This window comes from Melanaphis sacchari, unplaced genomic scaffold (assembly GCF_002803265.2).
Source record: "Melanaphis sacchari strain LSU unplaced genomic scaffold, SCAv2.0 Contig66_pilon_pilon, whole genome shotgun sequence".
Lineage (NCBI taxonomy): Eukaryota > Metazoa > Arthropoda > Insecta > Hemiptera > Aphididae > Melanaphis > Melanaphis sacchari.
In genome coordinates, this window is record NW_020271477.1 from 169576 (window position 1) to 189462 (window position 19887).

Consider the following 19887-nt stretch of genomic DNA (forward strand, 5'->3'; position numbering starts at 1 on the left):
GCGTTTGTCATATTTTGGGTAGGTATAACAGCCAACAGGTATATAATATCAGATTAGCGCTTAGGTCTTACAAATGTTAAAGGAAATGATAATGTCATTTTTGCACCTTTGGCACTCATATCATATAGTCAGTCAAGTCAGTAGTCTTATTGTAATTTTAAGACCTACAATTAAAGTATGCATGCTGTGTCAAAACTTTTTGTTATAACATGCTAAGCAGCTAAGTTATATACGAGTTAATTATTTTCTGGGTTAATTTATAAGTTAATTATTTAAAATTTGAAAATTACCAATTACCATGAATAATTATATAAATTAGATAATGTTGTATAGTTATATAAGTTATAAACACATATAATTGTTTGAATTTGAAGAAACAATAAAATAAAAATATGTGCATTTACCTAAATAATAAATATTCATACATTTATTTTCTTACCAAATACTTCTCCTGGAATGTTATACACGATGTTGTACCGACACTGCTAAAATATTCTAATTGTTCAAAATAGGTAGAATGGTAGGATACTTCAGATACTTGGTGTAAATTTAGGAATAATGAAAAAAAACCGGTTTTATTTTTAAAATTAAAGATGATATAATTTTCTATTTTACACTCTAAGTTCATTTATATTCATGCTTTATGTATAGATATTTTTCTTAAATTTTAAACAAGTTATTACTTAACCAACTTTAAATGTATTTGTAGGAATATCATTATTTGACTGTAAGAATCAGATCATTAGCTGCCTCATCTCTTCGGTCTTCTTCAAGTTCCTTCTAGAAGAATTCTACTGTCTCTTTTGTCTTAGATTGTATGCTCATTGGACGGCTATCTTTTATACGCCTATTACATGATAACAAAATATAACATGATGTGATACCAGATACGATAATATGATATGTTTGGTTAAATATATGTATATTTATTTATACATAATTGATTTATGTGTTTAGGTAATAATATGATTATTTAAGTAAATTTGGAGAATAAAAAAATATTTTTTCTTAAAATAACTTGTATACAGACTCCAGTGTCCTGTAAATTCTGTGAGCCTGTAGCATAGTCTAAAAAAACTACAAAAATGTACTCATGGCGTATAATTATTAATTACATATTTATATACCTATATTATATAGGTTAAGTAAACCGCCGATGAGTAAAAATTGATTAGCCTCCTTCCCCGACAAATTTTTTTATAGAAAAAAAAAAGGCACCAATATATTTTTGCACCTAGGGTGCCAAATTGTAAATACACTTCTGCCTATAGGTATATTATACGTAAATTTTTGTAAAACTTCGTTACATCAACTCGTCTGAATCTAATGCATAATAGTTTTCAAGAGGCTATGTAATATTGTATTAACAGTTGTTCTTAAATCTTAGTATATAATTTGAATATTATATAGTTAAAACCGGAAACATTCGCAGTCCATAGACATATAGATACCTAATAATATAGAATTCAGTCTAGAAGGTCTATCTTTTTGTAGACTGCAGTCTGTATTATAAATTTGTGGTATTAGAGAATACGCTTGGCCTTGTGAAATATAATAGGTACATGATCATGATTCATGAATCATAATCTCATCACGATTTCTGGCAGATCGCCGTGACGCCGTATATTAGCAAAGAACAAGCAAGTAAAATTGTTGATTCAAACATAAATACGTTAATAAATCATTTAGTATATTTTATAATTTTCGTATTTTTGTTTCTTTAATTAGAAATTCATAATCTGCATAATATTATTTTTGTTTTGATGTAAATATTATTAACCTAATGTCCAAACAACTTATTATTTTTAATCTGATCCTTATTAATTAAAATTATTATAGTATCTACATGGGAACGTGACTCTATAATTGAAGCTGAACACAAAAAGAAAATGTTCATACCTAAAAATTTTTATGTATAGAATATATAGCTTTTTTCGATATTTATTATTTATAATATACCTTCATGTTTAGTACATATATTTATGGCTATATTATTTAATTGTATTTGTATACTGTATATAAACATATAGTATACATAATTTAGGTTGGCCTTTTGACTGACGTTCATTTTAGTTTTTCTCATACTTTGAGATTGATCAATTCTTATTATTAAAAAATAATGTTTACATAATAACGCGTATTGCATTATTTCGGATTATTAAATATAATAATAACGTACCTAACTGGTAGACGCGTAGACGGTAGTAAAAAATTAAAATTCTTAAACTCTATACAACACATTTCGTTGAGCTTTTTCATTTCCAGCCCCCCTTATATTGTGCCAACTGTCATGATACAAATACAACCTGTTATTATAGTAATACATATATTATTTTGCATTTTGTATGTATTAAATTATTAATATTTAGACAGAAAATCGTTAGAAGACATGTCTATTATTTATAGGATTTTTTTTTAATAATTTATTGCTTTTATTGAGTCATATGCGTTAATGGTAAGTAATAAACCAATAAAAGATAAATGTAATTATTGACGTATAAATATCTAAAATCGAACGTAAAACTGCTCACTTACTCACTATTATTGATGATAAATATTTGTAATGTCATGAATCATGATGCTGCCGATGAGTCGATTATATTGTTCGGCCATTTTATCTTATTTCTAGTAGGTTCATAACATACACAACACATATACAATGTAATATTATAATATACCATTAATTCCATATCAGTCTAAAGATGGAATTTTTTCATTCAGATACATTCAATAATTTTAATGAATCAATTATCGATTTACACTTTTTGTTTTCTTCTAATACATAAATCAACTTATACCTTCTTCAACGCCTGGTTTGAATCCAAATCATGAATTCTTATTCTAAATTGGATCAATAATTTAACATTACAATATGAATTTACAATAAAAATAATGAGTGGAGGTTTATAATAAATAATATCATAGTAAATTAGTAAATATATTCGTAGAATTTATTTATAAGTACTTAAGACTAGAAAAATAATAAATCATTATCGTTGAAATAACTGAAATGTAACATTATGTATATGTTATTAATTATAATCATTAAAATATTAAATTTCTTTATAAAAGAAGATTAGGTACTTCATTCGCGATTATAGATTTCATATTTGCTATTGTCGTAACAACGAATAATAATTAATAAAATTCTTCACACGCACATAAACACATTAATATAACATAATTCATGCGATTATTTTTGTCATGTTCATCGGTTAATATTTATAAATATTTGCTGACTATTCTTTGAGCTAATAAAATTGACAATCATTACCTAAAAGATTCGGAAATGTAACACTTCAAGCTTAGATTATCTAGTAGTGTAATATTTATTATATGTATTAAAGTTATAAATACTATTTTTGAAAATTTCGACAGTTTTGTTTTGATATAGCATTTTTAGTTGGATGAATCAGCTTTGAATGGTATTGTGTTGGTACAATTTATGTACGCCCATAAAAACGATGCTACGTTCGAGTACGATTCCCAAATATTCCTGCCGTAGATCCGGTCCAGTATACACAAATTATAACGTGATACGGATCAGACACGGATCCAGTGATGATCTGAGAGGGGCGGAGAGGCTGTTAGTTTACAGCGTACATCGTACAAAAAGTTTGGTAGGTATATGATCACGAGAGTATCATGTATTATACATAATTTCTTTTTTTCATCATAATATATGTATATAGGTATCGGTATACAATTTATTTATTTAGATGTCTCTATGTTTTTCAATTGGTAAATCATTATGGATATTTAACGTTTTTCTGAAAGAAATTTAAAAGCGTGTGTCGGTGTGTCTGAATGGCGGGAAGAGTAGAGGGCACGGTCTTCTGGGATACGAGCACACCCAAGTTGTTAAAAATCCATATTCGTAATGGTCAAAAAGATTCATTTATCATCACCGCGGCACTTCAGCACACATGATATTATAATATTAACGTGAATAACGACATTACGTATAGACACAATCCCCAACAAACAATTCGTTGGTACCTACATATGATATATTGTATACGAAAAATTATTAAAACATCACACAAAGACGATAGTGTGTGCGTAGCGTTCCAGACGTGTTGACGATTAAAAAAATGAAATTAATCGAAACGAACAAACAACAGTCGTTGAGCTGTACGATAATAACGTGTGAATGTGTCATGCACTCGTATGACATCTTATTTAATATTTTATTATTTATCATAAGCGCGTCCGGTAATGATATCATAATATATTATTATTATCGTATCGTGCCGACGCCGACGATTTGTTACCTACTTTCGAGTTCTTGACAGTGCCCCACACGACTTACAACTTTACAAGAGTACAAGACCCCACTCGTTAATATTTAACGCGTCGTTTCGTCGTTTTCCAAACAGTTTATCGGCGTTTTTGTTATTGTTAGTATAATAATAATAATACAATATTAAAGCGTTCGGGTCACGGCGTAATTTTTGTTGTTGTCGACCGTTGTTACTGGTTATGGCCTGTGTGGGTGTGGGGGGGGGGGTATCACGCTCCAGCCATCGGCCGGACGTGTTCGACCATCGGACTGTGCAAGCCGCGGCGGCTGTCGGTGCCCGACAATAAAAGAAAAAAAAAAGTCCTTGACGGCCGCCGTTATTGTATTGGTTAGCCTGTAAAATACTGTTTATAAGTTATAACTTATAACTTATAATAATATTGTACATCGCTGCGGCGTTTGTCCTCGATTTCGTTTCCCGCCCGCCCCCGTACTTTCGCCCGTTGCCGCCCCCCATTCGTCAAATCCCCATCGCCGCGCTGCAGCTGCTCCCGTAGTTACCGTCGCCCGTCGCCATTCGACCAAGCATCCTCGACTGCCCCGACCGTCGCCGTGCGAACGTCCCCGTCTTCTCCGACCGTTCCTCTTCTCACTCTTTCCAGTATTTCTTTACTCTTCAGTCGCTTCTGTCGCCGCCTCGTCGTCCGTCACTCCGTCAGTCACTCTACTTTCACTCGCTCGTCGTTCTCGTCCGTCGCTTTCCGCGTTAGTATTATTTTCAAAAAATAATATTAGTCTATTCGTTCCACGCACGTTTGTCTTACAGGTTGGTACGTTCACCGTTATCTACGAAATAACGATTTGCATAAAAATTTGTTAATTGTTTATTACGGACGTACCGTGTTGATTGCACATGCTTCATGGTCCGCAGACCGTAGATAACGATATTCCTACACATAAATTATATTGATACGAAAATAACAATGATAAATACTCGATAATATTTTGTCAATCACTTGTTCACTGTCAGTTGTGTTTTTTTTTTCCACAGACTGTGAACAAAAATCGTATACAATGGCGATCAAAGGATTAACGCTGTTGATGGTGGCTTTTGCGTTCTGCAACTGCGTGGTTGAGGGTGAGTGTTGATCTGCAATCGGACTCGTTGGTCTCGATTATATAATATAAAACACTAAATATGTGTCTGTATACATACCTACATTTAAATGTCAAGTATTAATCGGATTTTATTGCTATTGTCTTTTGTCGTGCCGTGTCTCATTCTAATTGTTTTTTTGTTTATTAATTCTACTATGACTTGACTATAGGATACTTTACAATTCATTTCTATGAACATTTGTTATAAACACGACCTTAATAAATTTGATCATTTAATCCTCTTCAGTGCTTGGAAAGTATAATAGCAATTAATTCATCTCATAAAATGAAACTTGGTTCATTCCCATTACATAATTGAAAAAAAAAAAAAATCATTTAAAGTTGTCGACAATTTAAAACTGAATATAATTCTAGTTATTGTTCTTTGAAATAATTATGTAATTTTGTTCTTGATATGATCTTGAAAACTTATCATAGCCAAAAGTGACGAGTTTCTTTCAATCTGCTTTTTCGGTTGCTTAGCACTGATGTGGTTACCAACCGTATTGTTATTGGAGGGACAAATATTTTGTTGTCAACAGGTAGAGGTAGGCAAATGATTGGTAATCATTATTGTTTTTAAATTGTCCAATATCCAAGGTAATATTACTGATGGGTGTCAATTACTATTCATATAGGCTGCACCTTACACTTAGTCCACAATAGTCCTTATTATTGTTTTATTTTTTAATTTAACTCTGTGCTTGGTAATATTATATAGTAAGCAATATAATATACATATATAGTATATATATTATATACATACATAACAAGTTCATTAATCATATACCTATTGTCGGTTATAGTTATTACCTATTTATGTTTCTGTTATAGTGAAATGATCATAACATTTATAACTGTAAAATTGTGATTTTTAAAACTTAATTACAGTTTACCTAACACTTAATTAAAAAAAATGTTGTTTTAAATGTAGTTTGTATTGACTTAAAATATTTCAGAAATTTTAATGAAAACTTTCCTTTAATAATTGGTACTAATGGTTTTTCATGAGCCAGATTAGTTAATCAAATGTTAAATATTAAAATTTTTGTTTACGCTCATTAGTGAATAAACTTACTGTTTTAACAAAAAGTATTATTCTTGATATTATAGTAATTTATTGCAGTGAAACTAAAATTAAACAATTTTTTTTAAGATTTATTACAAAATTAGAACCAAATTTATGTTTAAAATGTTATTTGCCAAATTTCTCTATTGTAGCATTGTAATCATAAAACTAATATGGAAGTTGCACTATGACCATATACTGTATACTGCAATTACTAATCTTGATTATATTTATTTCAGGATCAAATGATTGTACTTTGCCTTGGTTAGTGGATAAAAATCCATTTATCTCTAAGGTTGAATCTCTTTCTGTCAATAGATGTCCCACTCCTATTATTGGGGATCAATCTAAAGAATATTGCTGTTATAATACTGACGGAAAGGTTGAATGTTGCAATTTTCAAGAGTTTATGTTGTTTGGGTATGTGTGAATACATTATTTTTATTTATTCAAAATTTTAATTATATTTATATTTTTCAGATTGATTTGTCTTATTCCGATTCTTATTGTTATATTGATTCTTTCATCCATTCTCAGTTGCATATGTTGTTTATTGTGCCCATGTTGCGCTATTTACAAACGTAGGCAAGCTGGCAGTAAGTAGTACTTAAAAAAGCGACTTATTAGTTAATTATAGTTAAAAAGACAAAGTAGTTAGATAATTAATATAATACAGTAACTATACTAGTTAAATAACTAGTATATAATTATCATATCTAATAGATGTATGTTTAATTACTATTAGAAGTATTGATATTTTTAACTATTTATTTATTTTTAATATTATCACTTTAATTTTGTAGTACCATTTGCACAGCTTCTTTAACTATACTATTATACTAAACAAAAAATTCTTAATATCTAGTATTGCATTATTCACTTTTTTAATAATTGCACCTAATAAAACTAAATAATATTTAGTATATAACATTTATATTGACAAATAATATTCAACATTTTTTCTTTTCAAACTTAATGATTTGCTAAAAAATGATATATATGATGCGATATATCAGCTACTAATATTGAATATATTACTTTTAGATTTTATAAATTTAAATTGTTGATGTTAAATATTACTAATACAAGACTAGTCATTACTAGTCTATGTTCTAAAACCTTAGTTAACTAAAAATTATAGTTTCTTAATTTTATTTTTGTTTTAAAACCACTTAAATTTTTCTTAATTATATTTCAACAATTCCACATTTTATGATAAATGTTTATTGTTTAATTTATTTTAAATCAAGTTTTATACAATATATTATTATGAAAAATAATTTGGTTAATGTTTTAACTTATTAAGAACATTTTTTAATTTAACATTTGAATATTATTTGCTGTTATGGTATTTTGAAAATGCATGTAATTGTGTCGGTTATGGATTTCATAATTCCTATAGATAAAAACTGACTACAATTTAATGCATTTTCACAGGTTGTGTTTAAAAAAATATTACTGCAGGGGTACTTGTTCAACCGCTTTCAACCAATTGTGTCATTATAGAAGGTATTCCAACTATAATATCCAGTCATGGATCCTACTATGCTTCAGGTATAAATTATATTCTTATTAGTTTATTTGTTCTAGTATAAGTATAATAACTTGGGGAGAGGGGCTACTGAATTTTATTTATTTTATTTAGTCTGGTCAAATCACATTATAAATAAGTTTTAGTTGTGATTAAAAAAAATTCTTTACTGTGTTTATCTTAACAAAAAGATAAAATAATTAACCATAGTTGCTAAAAAAATAGGTTAGGAGAAAAATCATGCAATAGAATTTTTTAAGTCCGGAAATAGCACAACTGATTTAACAAAGTAATGTTATTGATGACTTGAATAAATAAATTGTTTTTCCAGTTTCTATAAAACTTATGAGAAGGACAAGAGCAAAATTTGTTATAAGTGTAGGTTGTATGAGTATATTAAAAAATTAAATTTCACGATGTGAACTCTTATTTAATGTATGATATTTGTATATGGCTAATAGAAAAAAAATTAAAGATATACCAAAAATATACTATTTTTATTTTGTATACATTATTTTGAAAATTTTAACCACATTCAATAAGATCAAAATAATGTTAATAAAATAATGACCACTAGACATTTTACAATTTCTACTATTTATTCATTATGCAATTTTTTTTTTCAGCTTCAACAGGTTCTACACCTTTAATATCTAATGAGTACCCCAAACAATACAATTAGTTAAAATATTTAACTAATGAAACAAATTTATTAATATTATATATGATTTTATAGTGTGTTAAGTGTCTGATAAATTTACTAAAAATATATTAAGTCAGTGCTTCTCAAACTTTTTTGTCATCAAATTTAATGTAAAACTGTCAAGGCCCCTTAATCAAAATTATTAATTATTTTTTCTTAATTATAAACTAAAATGACAATAACTAAATAACCAAAAATATTTTAAAAAAAAATAAATATTTTACGGCCTATCAATCGTATAGCCACAACCCACAGTTTGAGAAGTATTGTGTTAAGTAATAAAGAATATGTAAATGGATTTAAAAATGAATAATACATGTTGACATTAAATAATAATACATTTATTAACTGCAAAACTTCAAATGAATCTAATATTATGTAAAGCATTATTTATTATTACATATATTATGTTATATTTAAATTGATATTTTTTACAATACGAATAATTATACTCCATTCACGTTTAGAAGCAACCAGGAAAGCCGACTTCTGCACATGGGTGTATACTCTGTCTCAAAGTAGAATACACCGGTTTTGCGCATCGCGACTGACGGTCGCGGAAGCTCGTTGGCTCGTTGCTCGATTTTCTCCCACTATGCGGCGAAATTGACAGCAGATGCGCGGCACCAAACGAAAACCGGTCAGCCGCCTGGTGTATTCTACTTTGAGACGGAGTATAGTATAATTCTGTGTTTATATTACTGTTGGTTGATTGAGTATGGAAAACAGTTATGTGTGTGTACTCTACTCACCACCAACAAAAACTAGTTGCTGCCCAGATCACTTCTAAACGTAAATGGAGTATTTATATATCTAAATTTAGTTTTTTTAAGATATTTTTTTACACAATCAATTATAATTTTATTTATTTGAAATAAGTTATTAAGCTGCTGACAGTGATGTATATTTCTTTTTATATATTTTGTTTAAACTAAATACATGTAATGTTAAGTGCAAATCTATGTTTTTATTTACTTTCTTTTAATACTGAATCAATATAATAATTTTATATTAAGAATTTTTCAGTTTAAACTTTTATAATAGTTCTTAAAAATCTGGTGCCAAATGCATTTAAAATAATAGTCTGGATGTCAATTAATTTATTTTGCTATGTTAGTTTTTAACATAATTGTTTTTTTTTTTTTATTACACTTTTTAATTGGTTGAATATGTAAAACTTTTTATGCTGTTTTATTGAGAACAATAAATATTATAATGTCTGATAACATTTTTTTAATTATTTTAATGAATATATTATAACAAACTTATTTTCACGAATATGATTAAAAACATCATTGTTATATATTCTGTAATTGTTAAATAAAATAATATGAGTATATAACCAATGTAAAACCAAAATCAATTATGAAGATAGAAAAATACTTAAAATATAACCCTTTTATTGTTCTATTTTTGTATAAAATGAAAAAAGTATTTATAAAACATTGTTATTTTTTTTAATAGTTTAAAATACTTGTAATTAGGTTTTTTTTTAAGTATTTTAAATACATTGAAACCATATACATATAAACATATATACGAACAATATCATTAAATTAGACTATATCTTATCTACTTTACTATTCTTCTTAGTTTATCAATCTTTATTATTCCAATAAATCAGACATCCTCATTAAGCCTTTGTTGCATCTAAAAATATTAATTACCAAGTATATATTTATATATATATTTTTTTTATAAAACGTAAAAATTAAATAATAAAATATAATCTCAGATTTATACATAAATTATAATTAATAATTTACATTTTTGAAAATTTATAATTAACAAAAATCTTATTGACACAATAAATAGCCAACAGGTACTTATTATGATAATAATTTGCAGGTTTATGGCTATTGACTTTATATGGATGACTAGTGTTTCTGCTTTTCCCTATATAACTTGATATTATTTATTGCTAATTAATATGATAAATAATTCTTCATCTATAATTAATATAAAACGAAATTCCTCATAAATATAGTGAAATTGTTTTATCAAACAACACTCATTATTACAAAAGCTATCAACGTTGAAGACGTGAATTGAGTGTTAGGTATATTTTTATTGGGTTTTATTGATTTTTTTTATGTAATATAATACTTGTTTGTTAGTTTGTATAAAACTTTTAATACAGAAATATATAGATACAACTTCAACTTAATGGTATTATATCATAGTGAGCTATCTATAATTTTAACTCAATATTATCTAAAACTAGTTGTCATTTTTTTTTTTCATAGTGAAGAATTAAATCCACACGGATAATATTACTTAAATAAACGGTAATTATTTTTTTGACATTTAACAGATAATAAGTTTTTTGTGTTTTAAAATTAATAAGTAAGATTAGCAAGAACATAGTTTAATATACTACACATCATTATTTTAATTTTGTATAGTAAAACAATTAAGTATATTATAAAAATATAATTCACAGATAAACAAACTTGACCAGAATTTGTTGATGAATTAACGGAAACTCCGTTGTATCTTTATTTTAAGATAAAACCTTTGTTTTATTTAAGTCTTTATTATAGTCTCTTAACTATATTAAAATACATCTTAAATTAATTAAAAAAATCAACCTTAATCTAATATTATAGTATGTAGTATGATTTTTTTTTTTAAGTGGGTTCCAACTGACTGAGCTCTATTAAAATATACCTATATTTTACCAACTATTCTGACTATTCTGGTAGTTGGAATCGAATTCCGAAAACATATTTGAATTCGTCATTAAGTTTATTTGAAAATAACTTTTCGACTTTTTTGAAATCGATTACTCGAACCATCAAATTTTAATTTAAAATTCAAAACCGTTTTGAGTAGAAATCATTATTTTACAAATTTCAAAATCTAATGAAAATTTTAATTTCAAACGCTCATAATTTGTTTTTATTAAAATCCAGTTTGATTATTTTTATATATCAGACAGACATATCAAAGATTTTTTTCAGTTTTTTTTTTTTCAAGAATTTATTTTTTTAATAATTCTGATCCCTAATTAATAATAATATCATTATGGTTATTTAATGGATAACGATGATATTAGATAGTATGAGGCAAGAATTTTAATTATTGTCACCAGAGAATTTAACAAATATATTCAGTGCCGGATTAAATGTTTCGCGGGCCTTAAGCAAATAATTCAGAAGGGCCTAATTGGCTATAAAGAGTAAAAAAAAGGTTATAGGTACAAACTACTAATTAAAACATTTTTTATTTTTTATAATTTAATTATGAATATTTACCATTGGATAACAAAAAAATGACGACTGGAAAATATTATAAATTAAAATTAAAAAAGAACCACCACTTCACGAGCAAATACCATAAAATATATTTTCTATATTTTCCAAGGAAGTTCTTCTACTAGGTTTGTGGTATATTACTTACTTGTGTATATTATTATTTCTACTAAGGTATGGTTTTGAAAACGAATCAATTGCCTGAAATGGTGAAATCCATTTCAAAATATTACCAAGGACAAAATTGAACCAGCGGGATTGTTTATTCATAAATCATATGGATAAACGAGTAAAACACGATTGCGTACGTTCGTTATCAGTGATATCACTGATATCTTTTTAAGTTACACGATTGTGAACTATTTTATCTGGTTTTTTACTAGACGATTATGTACGAAATATTAAGCGATATGATACGATTAGCGAAATTAATGAAATGGTTAGTTCATGGTAATGTATACACATACTTTGAACACTTCTTAAACACATAAAAATTTTATAGTTTTAATAATTGTTTTAAAAGTTATTTAGCACGGATAAATTGGCCTATGCGGCTATACATATATTATTCATAGAAGATTTATCTCCACTTTTAAATAAAGGTTTAACTACAGGCTACGGCCAACTTCAGGATTTAGGGAAAATGTTTTGCTCAATACTTAAATTGTTTTATATTATTAATAATTAAACCACAGGATTCACTATAGATTTATTTATACTTTTTAAAATCTTGACTGATATTCTATATTCAAAGTTCAAACCCATTGGCAGTATCTTTCTTGAAGTCATTAATAATCTCTAGAATAGTTGACGGTTCAATTTTTGTAAGAAAAACATCATCAAATGAAATATTATTATGTTCATGGCTCGGTTTCAATTTGATTGGGTTTTTTAGATAAACTATTAGCAATACTTAAATAAAAAAAAAAAAACTATTAAATATATTGAATGCTTTTGTTAGATTTTTTCTGGCACTTATTTCAATTTTCTTATATTTTGTTTGATTATTTTATCTTTTGATCTACATTTAACACTGGTAGGTATGTAGCTTCATTAATTAGTTTCCATGTTAATTTCAGGTTGGAACTTACATTTTTGAATTTTTGTTCATAAGATTTTATCTCTGCTAGCCTTACAGTTTTCGTAATTTCGTAAAGCTATTTTTGTATTTTTTTTGCAATGTAAAGCTATCCATGTATTGTCAGCGTGTTTTTTTTAATTTCATCGAGAGATATTGCTTACGTCGGGCTGAGATTAATAATCCATTAGTCATCCACCTTTTCAAAGTTTCAAACGTTTATTTTTGGCATTTACTAATCTACACGTTGTCGATCATTCAATAGAATTGAACTATCGAAAACAGTTTAGCGTCATTTAGCATCTATTATATACTTCAGTTTATTTTTCATTAACTTGTATAGATACGACAGTATTGTAATCAATTGAACCGAACATTTTTTTTTTTTTTTTGAACAAATTCACTATTGATGGGTATTGATTATTGAAGTTCATAAATATAGTACAATGATCAGTCGACAGTTATATCAGTTGGTATGACACCGGCATTCATTTTACTCATTAAGTAATCGTTCCCATTGGCCATTAATAATTAATATATGGTCTAAATGACTAAACATGCATGATTAAAACCTTAGGTAATCTTATGTAAACATTTATAAAAGAGATAATTGACTTTCAGATAACAAATTTAAATATCTATTGACAATTGTTATTTTCAAGTATACCAATATGTTAATATTCATACCAGTCATATCACCAATGAAAACCGTCGTTATCACACTATTTAACTTATAGTTGTAATATGGTCCAGGTCATATTAGGTTTTCAGTTCTGAAAAATTCCCACCTAGCTGTATTTTGTTACACGCCTTTTTGACATCGTTATGATCAACGTGTAGAAAGTCGACCTCGATATCGTATACGCGTTAAATGTTATTCGAGGTCAAAGGTCACGAAAATGGCTTTTTTTTTAATATCTCGTTTTTTATTGCTCATACAACAAAAAGTTTTGAATACAAATTACGGAGGAGATAATTTTATATTTAAAATATTTTATGATATTTTCACGTAAAAGTTATAGTTTTCGCGTTATAACGCCAACAAAGTGTACACTTTTAATGAGATATGATTGTTTTCATATAAAAAATGCTTTGTTTCCTGAACTTTGTCTTGAGTATATGTAACATAATATAATAACTGTTCCGTAAAAATAATATAATAAACGATAATTCGATGATTTCGATGTGAAAGCTGTTAAAAAATTTAGGTATCTTAAATAATGTATACGAAATGATCCTTGAGAGTTTTAAGCTATATCATGTAAAAATTAAGTCAAAAAATACATGGATTGTGTTTCGTTTTTTAGTTAAATTAAAATATATCTGAAGATTATATTGCATTTGAGAGGGAACCTTTGACTGAAAATATATGTTATGTATAGGTATATGTAAAAAAAAACCTTAAAACCCCCTGACCATAAAGTTTGTACAATGGAAATTTCATAGTAGGTATTTAATTCATAGTACTACAATATAATAGTATTATTAAAAAAAAAAAAAAAAAAAATACTGTAGTATTGAATTTTCTGAAAAATGTAATTGAATATTTTTAATGCATCTTAAATATTATTGTAAATGTAAATAAGTATTTATTTTTGAATTGAGCATTCTACGAAACTTTGAAACAAAAGTAAATAAATAATTCCACTTCAATGAATCTTATGTTTTATTGTAATTTTCTAAAGTCAATAAAAACGAATAAATTAAGTCCGCCAATAAGTAATTCGTCATTAATAATATATACGATACAACTTCATTGGTACATTGTAAGATATATAAACAAATAATCTGTGCACATTAACTACATAGTTAGTGCGTATTTCTATATTATTTATTTTAACTTAATTACAGAAGGACTACATTTTAGACGTTAATTAGCCTTCAATGGACATACGATTTAAAAAACAGTTTATCCATCTCATGACAAGTTTTCGTAGTTGAATATGGAATAAGTTTTAATTAGTGCTACGAAATCCTTTCAATAACTTTTAATTATAAATTAAAATATTTAGTTTAAATATATAATGAATACATATTAGATAAACCATTAGAAACAATAAATAAATTTAGGACTTATATGAGACGAAAAATATTCACTGTCAATTAATTTATGAGAACTATAATTTAATCGTCAGTCTTTAGAAATATTTATATTAAAAAAAAAAAAAGATAAGTGTTCATTTCCATAAGTATTTTTTTTTAAATATTAGTGACATCTTTATAAAGTTGTCATATGGAAAATTGAGGAAAACTGATGAATTATCATCATCAACATATTGTTTATTTTATAACGAAATATTTATTAGTAAGTTTTTGATATTCTCTTTAAAACAACTAAACAACTATTGAATAAGTAATCAATATTTCCCGAAGATATGTTTTTCCACAAACAATTTAGGGTGGTCGAAAGAGTATTATCTAACTGAGACGAAAATTTGTGTAGGTATAGCCGGTAAAGGGACGGCAGCATATTATTGTCAACTATCTACATTCATTGAACACTATATTCGTCAATTGAGATAAGATGTATACGAACAATTATTATTATTATATCACAATATTTCGTAAAATTCGATATTAATCTATCGGTAAAAAATCATTTCGTTTTCAATATTGCGATTGGTAAAATATTATTGATATGGTCACAGATTACACGAGACAGCTGATTTATCACTATAAAATCAAAAGCATCTATTTTGATATTCGAATCTCATTATACGATCAATTAGTTAACTACTGATGGTTTATAAAAGTGTACATTGTCGTGTTCATGACTTTTTTGGACTTGGGTTGGTATAATCTAAATCGTTTTGATATCATAGAAACACAACAGTCCATCCAAAACGATAACGACTCGACAATATATAACTCTGTGGAGTTCGGCTTCTAGACAACGACGAAGGAACCTAAAGATTTGACACGCGCCAATGACGTATCGATTTCCGTGTGTGGGCGGCAGTGAGTTCTCGCAAACTTTTTGCATTCAAACACATCCCGGCGAACTGTTAATTCGATTTTCTATTGTTTGGTTTTTTACGGTCTCCACCATCGCGGGGTATGTCTTTGAGTGTTTTATTTTGTATTTCGTCCGTGACAACGCGACCACAACTGTCGTCGCGACATGCCGCCGTTTGTTTCGCTATTCGTCGCGCGTTGACGGGCAACCGGCGATTGCCGCGACGACCGCAAGCCTCGGACGTATTATTATTATCGTCATAACTAAAGAGCGGATTTTTAGGTTCTTAAAAGCTTAAAATATGATGCTAATAGGTATGTTCTAAAAAAATCCTGAAATATTCTCTAAATATTCCTTAAACTTGTAAATATGCAGATAATAGGATTTGTTTTTTTTTCCAAAATAATTTAATAAAAACAATAAATAACTTATGTACGATTCCTTTTTGGTAACATATAAAATATTCAATTATAAAAAAATACAAAACAGTTCATAGGTATATGAATATTTTAAACTTTTGTTAATTTTTGGTATTTTAAAAAATAAAAATTAATATTACAAATTTAACTAAATCGTCAGACATTAAAGTTAAAATAATAAACAATATAAAAGTAAAAATAAAATAGATTTATTATTAGAAATCATTCTTATCACGTTATTATTGGACCGTAAGTACAATCATGGATTAAGAGTAACAGAATGACCAATATTACCAATTTGATTACAAACAAGTAGATAATTGGAATGATTTTTAATTTTTATCATTCTTATATTATAACAGAGATGGGCAACTCAAAGTAACTAGCGGGCCACTTTTAAGTACTTTAAAATCTAACGAGCCGCAGTGTAGGAGAAAGCAAAAAAAAAAAATGATCCTTCAAATATACTAACATTTATTTTTTTATCTTTATTTATTTATATTTACAATTATTATTTAATGTGATACTTGAGGATGAGGTTTTTCAATAGACAATTTAGTAAAATCCACTTCTATTTCTGTAGTTGAAACTCTTAGTAAATGTCCCATGGTTTCATCTGTTAAACGATTTAATAATTTAGTTTCGGTTTAAAACTAGATAAGAATTTATATCCACATTTTATCGAAAAATGTAATAAAATAAAATACAGATAAGCGCTAAGATTATATAAAGTAATTTGAAAATGTAGCGCGGGCCAGATAAAAAAGGTACGCGGGCCGCCGCCAGTTGTCCATTCCTGTTATATAAAATAATTTTTTTTCCTAGAAAAAATTGTTGCTGGAAAATATCACAAATCGATAAATTAATTTATGATTTTCTATGAACAATAATAGAATATATTCTAAAATATGAAAAATAGGCTAAATACATTTTTTCCTACGAACTCTGTGATGGATAAATTGTCCACATTTTTCACTCTCATAAAGCTGCATAAAACCAATAAAAATATGTAAAAACCTAAAAATCCGCTTTCTAGTCATAGCGTTTCGCCATTAAATATTAATAATTAATATTATTTCATTCATTAATGACATGAATCTATGATGCGGTTTATCGAATAGCAACTACCTATGGAGGCTGGATAATATACAAACAGGTATTTTATTTATAATAATAGAAGTATAAAAAAATTGTTGTCTTATAATTCATTTACAAATAGTTAAAAATAAATATACATGCATTTATTGTTCATAGGCATGGTCAAAATGTGGATCTATATGGACATAAGGAGTTTTTTTTTGCCATTAAAGTCGTCTATTATTTGCTGTCTTACATTTAAAGTTGGCTTGTTTAATCGCTGTGCCTCGAGTATTTTTAATCTAAGTTTCTTTGTTGAAAAAAATCTTAACTGCTTTTCAACATTTTTATTGGCTGGTTCACGATTTTCATTCAATGAAATAGTAGCATTGCTCTCCTGTTCATATAATATTTTTAAATTTGTGTCTAATGATGAATTAATTTTCATTAGCTGATCATTGTTCAATTTACTACCCTGTGAGACAAACATCCTATAAAATTGTTGTATTTTGTTTGCAATACGAGTACTTCCTGTAGATGGGGCAGTAATTTTCTGTACAATTGACATTTTCATGCAAATTTCGTCATTTTCCATTGGGTTATTAATACAAATAGTTTGGACGTCTATTTGGTCCTCAGTTGTATAAATTTTTACGGCATGGATATGCTTACACATAATATTTTTGATTGTATAATCATAACATGTACATGAGAACAAATGTACACAGATTTTACAAGCGACACAAATAACCTTGCATGCACATTGTTCACATTTCTTTACCAAATATTCCTCTGCTAACGATTCTGATTTCACAGTCCAAGTAATTGTTGACGTTTTATTAATATTGGATCTATGAATTTGTGTTGCAGAACGATGAAGATTGATAATGGCATTAACATAATGTGTAAATTTACCACCATTGCACAGCTTTACAAGTCTTTTAAAATTCTTGTCTCTTACTGATTTTAGAAAATGCCAGAGTAATACATCGAGTCGTTGATTTTTTTTTCCCTTTAAATAAACATATTTTAATGTTTTATGGAATGCTTTCAAAATCATATTAGTATTAAGCATAATTTGGTGTCTATAACATGCAGTCCATAATTTTTTTTTATTAACATAGTGACTCACAAAATATGCTTTAAAGTCATGCAAAGCCGGTTCCTCTTGTAATTTACATAAAAAAGAATCGAGAAGTGTTTCAAACTGTGTTTCATCAGGTTCCTCGAGTAAAACTCTTGAGTGTTTATAAGCTTTCACAGTTTGTGTTCCAGCAATCTTTTTAAGATTTTTTCGCCAATTATTATCGATATGCCACTTACATAACAATTGAAATTTGGGAATTGGATACATTGTCTTAATCCATGCATTCCAAAATGCTGGAGCGTCATCACTCATAAACACATTTGGTACAAGGCAACCAATTACCTCCTTTATTTTTGAAAAAAAATATGGTCATATGCACTTCGTCTATTTTTGTAGTTATACAAAAAGCTGCTGGATATCCTTCACCAAATTCATCAATTACTGCAATTGTGGTAAGATTAAAATTATATTGATTAGTACCATGTGTTGAATAAATACATAATTTTTCGCTACCAAATTTTTTAAGGACTTCCTTTTGTGTTTCAGTCAATATAATTAACATAAAATCGTTGATGTCTAATGGAAAATACTCAGTACCTTGGGTTTTATACATTATTATGGGATTTGAAGAGTTTTCTTGAAATTTTTAACCTGAAAATCGACACTTAAAGCATCAACGTCATGCAGTTTGTATTTATGAAGTAATCCATACTTGGAAGAAATATTATAAACATCTTTTCGAGTTATTATATTCTTCTTTTCCACATTATAATCAAAATCATCACAGAGCTGGTCAATTATCACATTTGGAGGTACTCCACTTTTTACTTTGTCTGGATAAATAATATAGTTAATATGTTAAATGTATTATTTAATATACTAATAAAAGACACTATTTACCAGCAATTGTTTCTTGTACTTTTTTAGGAATGGGAAGATATTTTACTTCATTGTTATGCCCTTTATGTGTCTTACAATATTTGATTTCTACATTTCCACATCCTTTAACTACTACTCGTATGTATGAAGGACATAAGTTATCTAAAATTATTATTAAACACAATTTTGATTAAAGGAAAACAAACAGCATTAACATCCAGTTCACAGTAAGTTCACCATTAGCTATTAATTAAGTTATTCGACAAAAGTTTAATTAAACATAAATTTAATTATTAAGCCAGACAAAAATCATAATAATAAAATAAAATACTAATATCTGTTAAGACAATCTCCAACACCATCAACATGATGATTATCCATTATTTTAACGATCAAGGAAAACAATTTCTAAAGAAAATAGTCGAAGAGTTGG

General features: G+C 27.4%; 1 protein-coding gene across 4 annotated transcripts; it reads left to right on the forward strand.

The window, feature by feature from the left end:
• Positions 1-4734: 4734 nt before the first annotated feature.
• LOC112600678 lies at positions 4735-9073 on the forward strand. Of its 4 annotated transcripts, none has more exons than XM_025347972.1 (6): positions 4735-5073; positions 5295-5381; positions 6710-6890; positions 6951-7066; positions 7935-8024; positions 8628-9073. In XM_025347972.1, the coding sequence occupies exons 2-6, from the start codon at positions 5318-5320 to the stop codon at positions 8681-8683; spliced, it is 507 nt and encodes a 168-aa protein (XP_025203757.1). In that variant the 5' UTR covers positions 4735-5073; positions 5295-5317; the 3' UTR covers positions 8684-9073. The 4 variants fall into 4 exon arrangements, with proteins under 4 accessions (XP_025203757.1, XP_025203758.1, XP_025203756.1 ...); XM_025347973.1 differs by having other exon boundaries at positions 4735-5008; XM_025347971.1 differs by having other exon boundaries at positions 4742-5069.
• Positions 9074-19887: the final 10814 nt, after the last annotated feature.